A 12,930-nucleotide genomic window follows, 5' to 3' on the forward strand; every position below is an offset into this window, starting at 1 on the left:
CGGTGTTGTCATTGGAAAGAGAGTTTATTATCACGATATTTGAATAAAGTGATTGACACACCAATAGATAATATTTTTGTATGTTTGGAAACTGGTACTATGGGAATGAGGAGGTCCTTGCTGGTCCCTTACTCACTGCAGAGGGTGTGGAACAGGCTGAAGGAGATTCTTAAAGTCTCCGGCCCGCTTGGTTTCACTCCTCTGTGAGGGAACGGGGCGCTGGAGGAGTCCTTCAAAATTACAGATTTTGGTTACTGGACACGTAAAGGCATCTATATGGTGTCTCACCTTTTTTATTTAGGTCGGTTTAAAACACTTTCGGAATTTGGATTTAATTATTGCTCAACATTGGATTTATTTATGTATACACGTTTGAAACACTTATTTGAAGCCCACAGGAATAGGGGGGGTATTCTCCTACGAGAGAATATATTCCTGGATTACTGTTATGCCCAGAAGGATGAGAAGATGAAAATATCTAGATTATACTCTAAACTCCGTATGGCGCTGGTGGCTGTAACGCCTTTCAAAAGTCCAAGTAAATGGGAGCAAGACTTGAATTGCCCCTCTTTGCATTGGTCTTCTATTTATAGGAACGTGAGAAGGGCGACAGTCTCCGGTGCACATAGACTAATACAATTCAAGATCCTCCATAGGCTTTATTATACGCCCCAAATCCAAGGAAAATTTCCCCAAAATAGGGGACGGGACTGCTGTTGTCTTAAATGTGGCCATGTAAATGCGAACTATGTTCATATGCTCTGGAGTTGCAATAAAATAAGTAAATATTGGGATGAGGTATTCTTTGCTCTACAAAAAGAATCTTCAATGAAATATAACCCGGGAGTATCGACAGTGATCTTAGGAGATTATGGTTCTGAAACAGAAGTCCCCCCCCAGGTTAGACGGATTTGGATGAGGGGTTTGATGGTGGCGAAAGCTATATTGGTGAAGTACTGGGCTCAGTCTCCCAGCCCTCTTCAAGGGAGTGGGATCTATACCTTCAGCAAATAAAAATGTATGAGGATATGGAAAGGCAGCGGAGAGTAGCACGCAGAGCCACGTAGGTAGATATTTTTGAATGTATTTACTCTTATGTTGTATTTGAAGAATTAAGGAGAACGACAGCCAATGGGGGGGGAGGGGGGGGGGAAATAAGGATATGTATGTCTGTTTTATATATTGACTTACTTTAAATTGGTTTATGTATTAACTTTGTATATTTTCAAAATAAAAAATATTATAAATTAAAAAAAAAAAAAAAGTTACAAAATAATTCAGATCCAGGTGCTGGTTTGAAAACTGTAGAATATTTTTTGTGGAACAACCCCTTTAACTGTCCCTGTGTATAAGCGCACAATGACAGAAGAGTGATGACAACTGACCATCTCAGTTGCCGGGAAGAAGACTAATCCGGCCTGTTCCTAGCCAGCGATCACAGAATTTGTAGCATTAAACCCAGTAACACACTCCAGTCAGCGTCTGTAATCACCTCCGATGTGTGAGATCAGAGCTGGAGAATGGACGTCTGTCCCTGTGGTGAATAAGACCGCTGCTGCTCCTGTATAAAATTAACCAAGTCTCCTAGAGTGCCCCCTACTCCTATGTTTGGGGTTGTTGTCCTGTTGCAGAATACACTTGGAGCCTACCTGATGTTACTGCATGATGGATAAGTATCCAGAAAAAAGATGACGTGTATAATAAAAGAAAGGCATCCGTAAGGACACCACATGTCACATCCCCCTCTAAACCAGAACTCTGCATCAAGGATTGCTTTCAGACTTACCATTTCATAAATGATTAAATTTATTTTAGATGATATCCCATCATGCCCATCACAGCTTCACTAAGTTTGTCATTTTTGTTCATTACAACCTTTATTACTTACCAAATGGAATTTGACAGACAAAATATAAAATAAATTAATTTACACTTCTAGATGAATACTTTGCAGGTTTATTTGCTAACTCCTTAGAACCTCTGCAAACATGAAAGGGCACCCAAACCTCAGCCGAGTGAAAAGTAGCCCAGAAAACCATAAACAAGGCTAAAATGTGAATTTTTCACACCTGCTTTACATTCATTCCTACAAGAAACTCACCATCATCAAGTCTGGCTGGGATTACATGAAGAGACAGAAGGATTTCAGCAAGCCTACATCCCCAGAAGATCTGTAGTTAGTTCTCCAAGATGTTTGGAACAACCTTCCTTCCAAGTTCTTCAAAATCTGTGTGCAAGTGTACCAAGAAGAACTGATGCTGTTTAGAAGGTAAAGGGCGGTAACACCAAGTATTGATTGGATTTAGATTTCTAATTTCTTCATTCACTGGGCATTTTGTGAAAAATAAACAATTAAACAGCTCTGTTGTTGAAAGCATTGTTATTTTGCAGAATTTTTTTTTATACAAATGCCTAAAACTTTTTTCACAGTACTGTATATATACAATTGATATAGCTGTTAAAAATGAAAAAAGTACATTTTTGAGTAACCATTTAAATATTTTTACCAGCAAAAGAAAGTAACAATAAAAAGAAAAAAATAACAGAATTACACAAAACAGTTAAAGAGAATCTGTCACCTATTTTGAGCATATAAAACTGTTAACATAGCAATGTGCAATGTGCAATAAAGTATCTTCATTCCAGCATGTGTCCTCTTGCTTTTATTCAACTTTTCATTTAGATCAAAAAGCGATTTTTCTGATATGCTAATTAAGCCTCAAGGTTCCCAGAGGGGCGTTATTACTCTGCTCTAGTGCCCAGTAACGCCCCCCTGCAGTGCCCAGCCCGCCTTTTCTTTAAGCCCAGCACGCCTCCTAAGAAATAAATTTACTCCCACATCCTTGCCGAAATCTCGCGCAGCCGCAGTATCGCTGACTGCCTGCGCCTGTACGATACTCCTGCTCCAGAGGGCAACAGCCTCAATAGTGTCACTGGGCATGCACCGGGCCCAGTGACGTAATCAGAGCGCTGTTGCCTCAGGAGCCGGAGTATCGTACAGGCGCAAGCAGTCAGCGATACTGCGGCTGCGCGAGATTTCGGAGGCCAAGAAAGGAGGACGCAAGGATGGCGGGGTGAATAAATTACATGACGTAGTGGAGGGGGCGGCGCCGTTTGGCAAGGATGTGGGAGAAAATTTATTTCTTAGGAGGCGTGCTGGGCTTGGAAGAAAGGCGGGCTGGGCACTGCAGGGGGGCGTTACTGGGCACTAGAGGAGAGTAATAATAACGCCCCTCTGGGAACCTTGAGGCTTAATTAGCATATCAGAAAAATCGCTTTTTGATCTAAATGAAAAGATGAATAAAAGCAAGAAGTCACATGCTGGAATGAAGGTACTTTATTGAACATTGCTATGTTAACAGTTTTATATGCTCAAAATAGGTGACAGATTCCCTTTAAATACGTATTCAGACATACCAGATTTCCTAAATCAGTCCTTAAGGGTTTACTGTTACTGTTGGGAAGATGAATCATTTCCCACATTGTAAACATGAAAACATTTTTCATGCAAATCTTTCGATTTGTAATTAGAGCTGACTTTTTGGTTAAAAGACTTTCCACATACCGCACATCAGAATGTGATTTTTCTTCTCCCCTGTGTGAATTCGCTGATGTGTAACAAGATTTGATTTATCTCTAAAACATTTTCTACATTCGGAACATGAATATGGTTTTTCCCCTGTGTGAATTCGCTCATGTTTAACAAGATTTGATTTACGGTTAAAATGTTTTCCGCAATGTGAACAGGAAAATGGCTTCTCCCCTGTGTGAATAATCCCATGTTTAACAAGATTTGATTTACGGTTAAAACTTTTTTTACATTCTGAACATGAATATGGCTTCTCCCCTGTGTGAATTCTCTTATGCTGAACAAGAGCTGATTTGTGGCTAAAACATTTTCCACATTCTAAACACGAGTATGGCTTCTCCCCTGTGTGAATTTTCTGATGTGAAACAAGAGCATATTTCTGCATAAAATGATTTCCACAATATGAACATGAATATGGCCTCTGCCCTGCGTGAATTCTCTCATGTTTAACAAGATTAGATTTACGGTTAAAATGTTTTCCACATTTTGAACAGGAAAATGACTTCATCCCTGTGTGAAGTCTCTGATGTGTAACAAGAGTTGATTTAACACTATATTTCCCACACTGTGAACTTTTACTTTGCTTAACAGTCTGTGATGAATCAGAAGATGGAAACTGATCCAAAGGATCAGATGATGGATCTTTGCTGTGAAAGGCCGAAGGTACATCTGGGAAAGCGGCATGCTCTTGCTTGATACCATGATCATCCACTTTAAAATCTGTAGATATCAGATGTTCCTCTGAGCTCCTGGTACAGTCATCTGCCAAGAACAAATTTGAGTTTTATTATTTTTAAATAATATAACCTTAACATTACACTAAAATTTTATAACATTTTTTTATATAAAAATTCCATACAAATTACAAGGCATTGAGCAAAATTCAACTGACAATGGTGAGAAAACAGATCAGTAGACCAGTAGCCAGGACCAGCAGATTATGATGTTAGGTCACCAGGCTGTTCTCTTGTATCTCCCACTCTTTTGTTGAAGCCAGCATCTTTATAGGTTCACGTTTCAATGGGAAATTATCATTTTTCTATTTTTTCTATTTATATTTTCATTTATTTCTTTAGGAGAAGCATTTTATACTGTATAATCTACTTGTAGCTTTAAAGAGGATCTGTCACCCAGATCAAACCTACCCTACCAGGCATATAGCCTGGTAGGGTTGATGACACTGACAAAGACGAGCACAGTACAAAAGATACATAACAAGATATGAACGGACTATCATAAATTTCATAGACCGATCACATCAGTGTGAATCAGACCTTTGAGAAGAATTCTTTTTTTGGACACTGGATGGAGTCTATAGGTGGCAGCAATATTCCCCCGCCCTGTATGGGTGAGAAACCGAGGTGTACGGCAAATATAGAACGGCTCAGCTATAAAACCACTCTGCACATACAACAATTCTATATGTTGTCTTGTCACACCATGACTATCCTCACAATGTGCTCCCTGAGGTGTCTACAAGGGGACTATTAGCCCGCAGCCATTAGATATTTTGGGGCCCCATAGAGTGAGATTGGTCAGAGCCCCAGGGAAGGTGGAGGATAGCGTTGAGATGTTTATCAGGAGGCGGGTTAGCAGAACAGCACATTGGTAATATAGGGTGTAACGGCACCCCGGGCATAAAAGGGGGTAAAAGCCGTTTAAGAGATATTCCCTTTCCAGATGCAAAGGCAGCTACTAAAGGCACCAATCTCCCAAACTGGAAACCATATGAATGCTGCATACTGCCGAATAGGAAAAACCATATGAAAGGTTTACACTCCTAGCAGTCGAACTGGAACAGCATACAATAAATCCCCCCAAGAACAAGACCAAGTTCTGTGTTGAGGGTAAATCAGAATCTCCCTTTACTGAGGGCTACCCGCCCGTATTTATGCAGGTCCCCATCTGGTGGACACTCCCCTAGGGGGACCAGATGGAAGACTGTGAAACAGGACAGATAAAGCAGCAATTCAGGATACACAGACACAATGCATCCCCATGGTTTCCTCCTCTCTGCCCTGGAGACAACCGAGGAGTAATTCAATTATCTCTTAGGACAAAGGGAAATTGCCATTGTACACGTGGGGACAACAGGACAGAAATCACTATTCAAATATACAATGTCACAACCATTACAGTAAACACAGACATTTAACATATCCCCAGATAGCTCAGGTCTGAGTGCATATTATTAGGAGTAATTCAATTATCTCTCAGGACAAAGGGACATCGCCATTGTACACGTGGGGACAACAGGACAGAAATCACTATTCAAATATACAATGTCACAACCATTACAGTAAACACAGACATTTAACATATCCCCATATAGCTCAGGTCTGAGTGCATTTTATTAGGTGAATGGCACTCAGACTACACGAATACAGTAGAATCGCCATGGAGCAAATTCTTTCACATAGTCTTTCGTTATCCGAATGGGCTCCATGGCATAGCTATCTGGGGTATCACTGTTCAAATAGGGCAAGTACCAAATGACCCGGCTTTCATGTCTTTGCAGGGGAAAATCAAGCGTTTCAACATGGGGCCATAGAAAGGGAGCAGGCGGGCAACCAGGCTTCTCCAATGCAATGTGTTGAGATTGGTCTCGTCCCATCGGGGAGTGGTGATTACTGTATTTTCCGCCTCATAAGACGCCTCTTCGTCTTATGGGGTGAATACTAATGAAGTGCTTCCATTTTGGAAGCGCTCATTAGTACCAGAGGACCGGGAAACAGTGAAGGCTCTGTACTCACTGCTTCCTGGTCCTCCGCTGTCGGCTGTGCAGGCTCAGCACAGCGTGAGGGTGCTCTGTGACCTCACGCTGTGCGCGCCGGGTCACAGCACAGCAGACAGAGGAGGAGGAAGACTGAACACGCTGGAGGTGAGTAGCGGCAGCGTCCAGGAGCAGGAGAGGTAAGTGGGTTGTTTATTTTATTTGCTCTGTGGCACTAGGGGCATCTAAAATGGCACTGGGGGCATATTAAAGGGCATTGGGGGCATAATAATGGCATGGGGTCATAAATGGCACTGGGGGCTCATAACTGGCATGGGGGCTAATAATGGGGGCTCTTAACTGCCATGGGGGCTCATAAATGGCATGGTGATTGATCTGAGGCATGGGGGTCTGATCTGAGGTCTGACTGGGGTCTTATTAACATTGGGGGTCTGATCTGAGGTCAGATTACGGGGGTTATTAACATTTGGGTGCTGATTGGGGCTGTCAGATGAGGTCTGATTAACATTGGGGGTCTGATTGCTGGCCTGATCTGAGATCTAATGAAAAATATTTTTTTCTTATTGTACTCCTGTAAAACCTAGGTGCGTCTTATGGGCAAAAAATACGGTACTTCCTTACTCCAGGACATTGTGATATCTTTACTGACAGACAGGCAGCTGCTAGGAATCAATGGTGGATCTTTTTATTCCCCCTGTTTACACTGCCCCGGTGATGGCTCTGCCCATACTGATTCCCACAAATTCAGAAGTGAAGCTTACTACTGAAAAAAGGTTCATAGAAGTCAGAAACATCTGATCAATACTGTGGGACCCCATGTAGCGGTAAGAATTGTGTGCTAGTAAAGGAGACCTGTCAGAAAGTATGTGCCCCCAAACTTCCACCAGTACCTGACAGTAGAAGGAGGAATCAGTATCCAGTGAAGGGGTAGAATCTGTGAGTCTTCTCTGCTTTACTTAGTGGTTACTACTCACCTAGGCGGTTATCTGTAGGAATGTCCTCTATACTCTGCTCATCATCCCTCACATGTGTCTCTGCAGCATTAATACTGTTGAAAAGCTGTAAAACAGATATATTAAAAGCCATCAGATGGTTATAGAGAAGTCATGTGGAATATTTTAGATGACTAGAAAAGATCATTAATTATTATGGCAACCAGTGATCAAATGACAGCAGGAGATATCTGACCCAAATATCTGCAGGCCTCCTGTATAAATCCAACCTGTTGGTTCCTTATTCCAACCAGAAGTCTCCATAACCAGAAAATTGCGAGTATATCCAGACACCATGTAATGTCTATGCACCAGCTGTACTCCTGCCATCTCCACCTTTCTTATTATACAAGGATAAAACATATAATACTGGTGGATAAAACAAGACTGAACACAAGATCTTCACAGCCTTCTACAGATCATAGGGGACATTTCATGAGACCTTATCTCCATCTACCTGATCATCCTGGAGGACATTGTGATGTTCTTCTGAACCATCCTGTGGAAGAAGAGGACTGGGACATCTCTCCGGTGTTCTTATCTCTTCCTTAACTGTAGGAAACACATCCAGTGACTGAATTCATTCCTTACATACAGATAATAAGAGGATGTGTGTATTTAGTCATGTCTATTACCTGGTGATGTGAGAGGCCGGTGATCCTCCATCATGACGTCCTTGTCTCCATCTACCTGATCATCCTGTGGAAGAAGAGGACTGGGACATCTCTCCGGTGTTCTTATCTCTTCCTTAACTGTAGGAAACACATCCAGTAAATGAATTCATTCCTTACATACAGATAATGAGAGGACATATGTATTTGGTCAGGTCTATTACCTGGTGATGTGAGGGGCCAATGATCCTCCATCATGATGTCCTTGTACAGATCTTTGTGTCCTTCTAAATACTCCCACTCCTCCATGGAGAAATAGATGGTGACATCCTGACACCTTATAGGAACCTGACAACACAATGATACAGTCATCACCCAGATCCCTTCATAGCGTTCCTGTATAATGTCCCAGCATTCCCAGCAGTGTCACCTCTCCAGTCAGCAGCTCAATCATCTTGTTGGTGAGTTCTAGGATCTTCTCTCTATTGATTTCCTCATGTATCAGGGGGTGAGGTGGAGGCCCCATGATTGGGCTCAGGGTTCTTCCCCATCCTTCAGACACAAGGGCCTGACAGCTCTCACTAGAGGTCTTCTTCACTACTGTGTAGTCCTGGTTATGGAGAGACACAGTAATAAATATCACTCCATACATCTCCAGAGTCCCTCACCTCTCCAGTCATGTCCATCTGTTAGTAACATTGATAAGATGATGTAATGTGACATCATCAGAATCTCTCACCTCTCCAGTAAGCCGGAAGAGGATCTCTAGGGTGAGATTTATTATACTCTCCGCCATCTTGTCCTTGTCCCTATTCATCCTTGACGGGTCAATCAGGAGAAGGATCTTATATAGAAGATCTCCACTGAGCAGATCCTATATTGTAGAAACCTGAATGGAGAGAAGATGAGACGATGTAAAATCAAACAAAATCCCATGTAAAATACAATTACTGGAGATAATAAGAGGAGACATCAGAGAAGATAATAAAGTGTAGATGCTGAATATCTAGTGAAGGCAGCTCCTTCAGGTTTCAGGACATACCATGTCCCCCTTCACGTGACGCTATAGACAATTACAGGTAGCAGCGGTGATGTCAGTATAAAGCTATAATCTGGTATATGACGTCATAGATCCAGAACTCAAACTACCCTCGTCCTGTCAGCTGGGATCTCAGGAGTTACCCCAAATACAGCTCGTTTCTCGGGGCTATTAAACATACAGTCCTTAGCGCTGAGATTGTAAAACTAGGAAGGAAAAGTGGTGGAATTCTGAAAAATCACAGGATGGATAGACATGTTAACCCTTTCGCTACTAGCGCCATACATGTACGGCGCTGGAGCGATGTGCGAACGAACATGGCGCCTGCTCGCACGTGCAGCGGGCGTCATGGCCGGCAATAATGCGGTAATTAAAGGCTTTAGATGCCGTGATCAAGTGAGATCACGGCATCTAAATGCGCAAAAACCCAGAAGCTCATGCTTCCAGGCTTCCTACCGATGTCCCGTGCGGCCAATGGGGACATCGGTAGTTGCACTGAACACTATCAGCCTTGTTGAGGAGGCAGATAGTGTTCATGCTGCAATTTTTATTTTGGCCACCAGATGGCAGGCCAGCATAAGAAATTAGCAAAATACAATCCAAACCCCATTTTAAAAATCCGATAGTATATAATTAAAAAACTAAATTTATAGGTTCATATATGAGCTTCAAAATCATCACAAAAAATAAAGAAAAAGTAAAAAAAAATATAAAAAAATATATATATAAAACGTTTAAATCACCCTTCTTTCTGTATAATTAAAAAATAAATACCTAAATAACATTAAATATAAACATTATGGGTATCACCGAGACCGAAAAGGCACATACTATTAAAATATATTTTTTTTAAATCCAATACGGCAAATGGCGTAACGGAAAAAAAGGGTCGAAATGGCCGATTTGCCATCTATTCATTGCTTCTCTTACCCCACAAAATGTAATAAAATGAGATCAAAAAGTCACACACACTCCAAAATGGTATCAATAAAAACTACAGATTGATCCGCAAAAAATCAGCCCCTAAACAGCTCAGTAGACATAAGTGTAAAAAAAAAAGTTACAGGGGTCAGCATATAGTGATTTAAAAAAAAAAAATTGTTATCAAAGTTGAAATTTATTTTTACACTATTTAGACATAAAAAAAGCTATATATATGGGGTATCGTTGTAATCGTACTGACCCATAAAATGAATGCATGGGTCAGTTTTGCTGCAAACGAACCCGAAATGCCGTGGGAACAAATCCTGTAAAACGGTGAAGGAATTGCGTTTTTTTTCCATTCACCCCATTTGTCTGAGGAATGTTCTACCATGTCTACATCTCACCTCCCGATGAGGGAGAAGACCAGACGGGAGGATAGTGCACCGAGGCAATGTATTTTCACTAAGCCACGTCTCTAACTCCAGCCAATGGCTATTTATACACGCCCAATAGTGCAGTCCCCATCAAAAAGTGCGACCCCCTCACAGCTGTGTCTCCCTGCTTCACCACTGCATTCGACGAAGGACACAGATACAGCTGAAAGTGGTACACACCTCAGCCATCCTGGGACCGCGTGACAGCCTCCGAAATCCGCAACTGTCAAGGCAGATCTGTGATGGCTGGGAGATATGATGTCACCACTGCTGGAAAGAGCCTGAAGAAGGGGCTGGAGGGCAGAATCTGCTCCAGAGGGAGAGCGGATCCGGGGAGAGGGCTGGTAGTGAAGGGGTTAATGACCCCTCTGCCCCAGTAATCCTGACAGACAATGGCGGTGACTGTATACATACCTCCACCTGCACCGCTTGACAGTAAACACTACAAGGGTGGGGGAGACTAGTGGGCTAAAGGACCTTTCATGATGTCATGACCATGTGACCATGTGTGGGAGGAGTCAGTCTTCAAGCTGTGCTGCGGGTAAAGGTAGAGGACCTGTGATGATGTCATGACCATGTGACCATGTTTGGGAGGAGTCAGGCTCCAAGCTATGCTGCGGGTAAAGGTAGAGGACCTGTGATGATGTCATGACCATGTGATCATGTGTGGGAGGAGTCAGGCTCCAGGCTCTGTTTCCTCAGGAGAATGAGCCAGAGACAAACACATCTGTATTGCTCTAAACAGCTCTGTACTGTACATTATACACACACAGCTCTGCACTGCACATTATACACACACAGCTCTGCACTGCACATTATACACACACAGCTCTGCACTGTACATTATATACACACACACAGCTCTGCACTGCACATTATACACACACAGCTCTGCACTGTACATTATACACACACAGCTCTGCACTGTACATTATACACACACAGCTCTGCACTGCACATTATACACACACAGCTCTGCACTGCACATTATACACACACAGCTCTGCACTGTACATTATATACACACACACAGCTCTGCACTGCACATTATACACACACAGCTCTGCACTGTACATTATACACACACTGCTCTGCACTGTACATTATACACACACAGCTCTGCACTGCACATTATACACACACAGCTCTGCACTGTACATTATACACACACACAGCTCTGCACTGCACATTATACACACACAGCTCTGCACTGTACATTATACACACACTGCTCTGCACTGTACATTATACACACACAGCTCTGCACTGTACATTATACACACACAGCTCTGCACTGTGCATTATACACACAGCTCTGCACTGTACATTATACACACACAGCTCTGCACTGTACATTATACACACACAGCTCTGCACTGTACATTATACACACAGAGCTCTGCACTGTACATTATACACACAGCTCTTCACTGTACATTATACACACAGCTCTGCACTGTACATTATACACACACAGCTCTGCACTGTACATTATACACACAGAGCTCTGCACTGTATATTATACACACAGCTCTTCACTGTACATTATACACACAGCTCTGCACTGTACATTATACACACACAGCTCTGCACTGTACATTATACATACACAGCTCTGCACTGTACATTACACACACAGCTCTGCACTGTACATTATACACACAGCTCTGCACTGTACATTATGCACACACAGCTCTGCACTGTACATTATACACATACAGCTCTGCACTGTACATTATACACACAGCTCTGCACTGTACATTATACACACAGCCCTGCACTGTACATTATACACACAGTTCTGCACCGTACATTATACACACAGCCCTGCACATTACACACACACAGCTCTGCACTGTACATTATACACACAGTTCTGCACCGTACATTATACACACAGTTCTGCACTGTACATTATACATACAGCCCTGCACTGTATATTATACACACAGCTCTGCACTGTACATTATACAAAAACAGCTCTGCACTGTACATTATACACACAGCTCTGCACTGTACATTATACACACACAGCTCTGCACTGTACATTATACACACAGTTCTGCACTGTACATTATACACACACAGCTCTGCACTGTACATTATACACACACAGCTCTGCACTGTACATTATACACACAGAGCTCTTTACTGTACATTATACACACAGCTCTGCACTGTACATTATACACACACAGCTCTGCACTGTACATTATACACACAGAGCTCTGCACTGTACATTATACACACAGCTCTGCACTGTACATTATACACACAGCTCTGCACTGTACATTATACACACACAGCTCTGCACTGTACATTATACACACACAGCTCTGCACTGTACATTACACACACAGCTCTGCACTGTACATTATACACACAGCTCTGCACTGTACATTATACACACACAGCTCTGCACTGTACATTATACACATACAGCTCTGCACTGTACATTATACACACAGCTCTGCACTGTACATTATACACACAGTTCTGCACCGTACATTATACACACAGCCCTGCACATTACACACACACAGCTCTGCACTGTACATTATACACACAGTTCTGCACCGTACATTATACACACAGTTCTGCACTGTA

At 42.3% G+C, this 12,930-nt stretch overlaps 1 protein-coding gene and 1 long non-coding RNA gene across 2 annotated transcripts; both read right to left on the bottom strand.

Annotated features, from left to right (window-relative positions):
* Positions 1 to 3,399: 3,399 nt before the first annotated feature.
* Positions 3,400 to 7,798, bottom strand: LOC121004522 (gastrula zinc finger protein XlCGF7.1-like). The gene is made up of 3 exons (XM_040436790.1): positions 7,773 to 7,798; positions 7,298 to 7,382; positions 3,400 to 4,351 (listed from the first exon to the last, which is right to left on the bottom strand). Exon 3 carries the CDS (start codon positions 4,095 to 4,097, stop codon positions 3,546 to 3,548), a length of 552 nt encoding a protein of 183 aa, XP_040292724.1. The 5' UTR covers positions 4,098 to 4,351; positions 7,298 to 7,382; positions 7,773 to 7,798; the 3' UTR covers positions 3,400 to 3,545.
* A 700-nt stretch (positions 7,799 to 8,498) lies between these two features.
* Positions 8,499 to 10,758, bottom strand: LOC121004560. Its single transcript, XR_005779757.1, has 3 exons — positions 10,738 to 10,758; positions 8,666 to 8,815; positions 8,499 to 8,536 (listed from the first exon to the last, which is right to left on the bottom strand). It is a non-coding gene; the product is annotated as an uncharacterized LOC121004560 (long non-coding RNA).
* Between the last annotated feature and the right edge of the window lie 2,172 nt (positions 10,759 to 12,930).

Source organism: Bufo bufo, chromosome 6 (assembly GCF_905171765.1).
Source record: "Bufo bufo chromosome 6, aBufBuf1.1, whole genome shotgun sequence".
Classification (NCBI taxonomy): domain Eukaryota; kingdom Metazoa; phylum Chordata; class Amphibia; order Anura; family Bufonidae; genus Bufo; species Bufo bufo.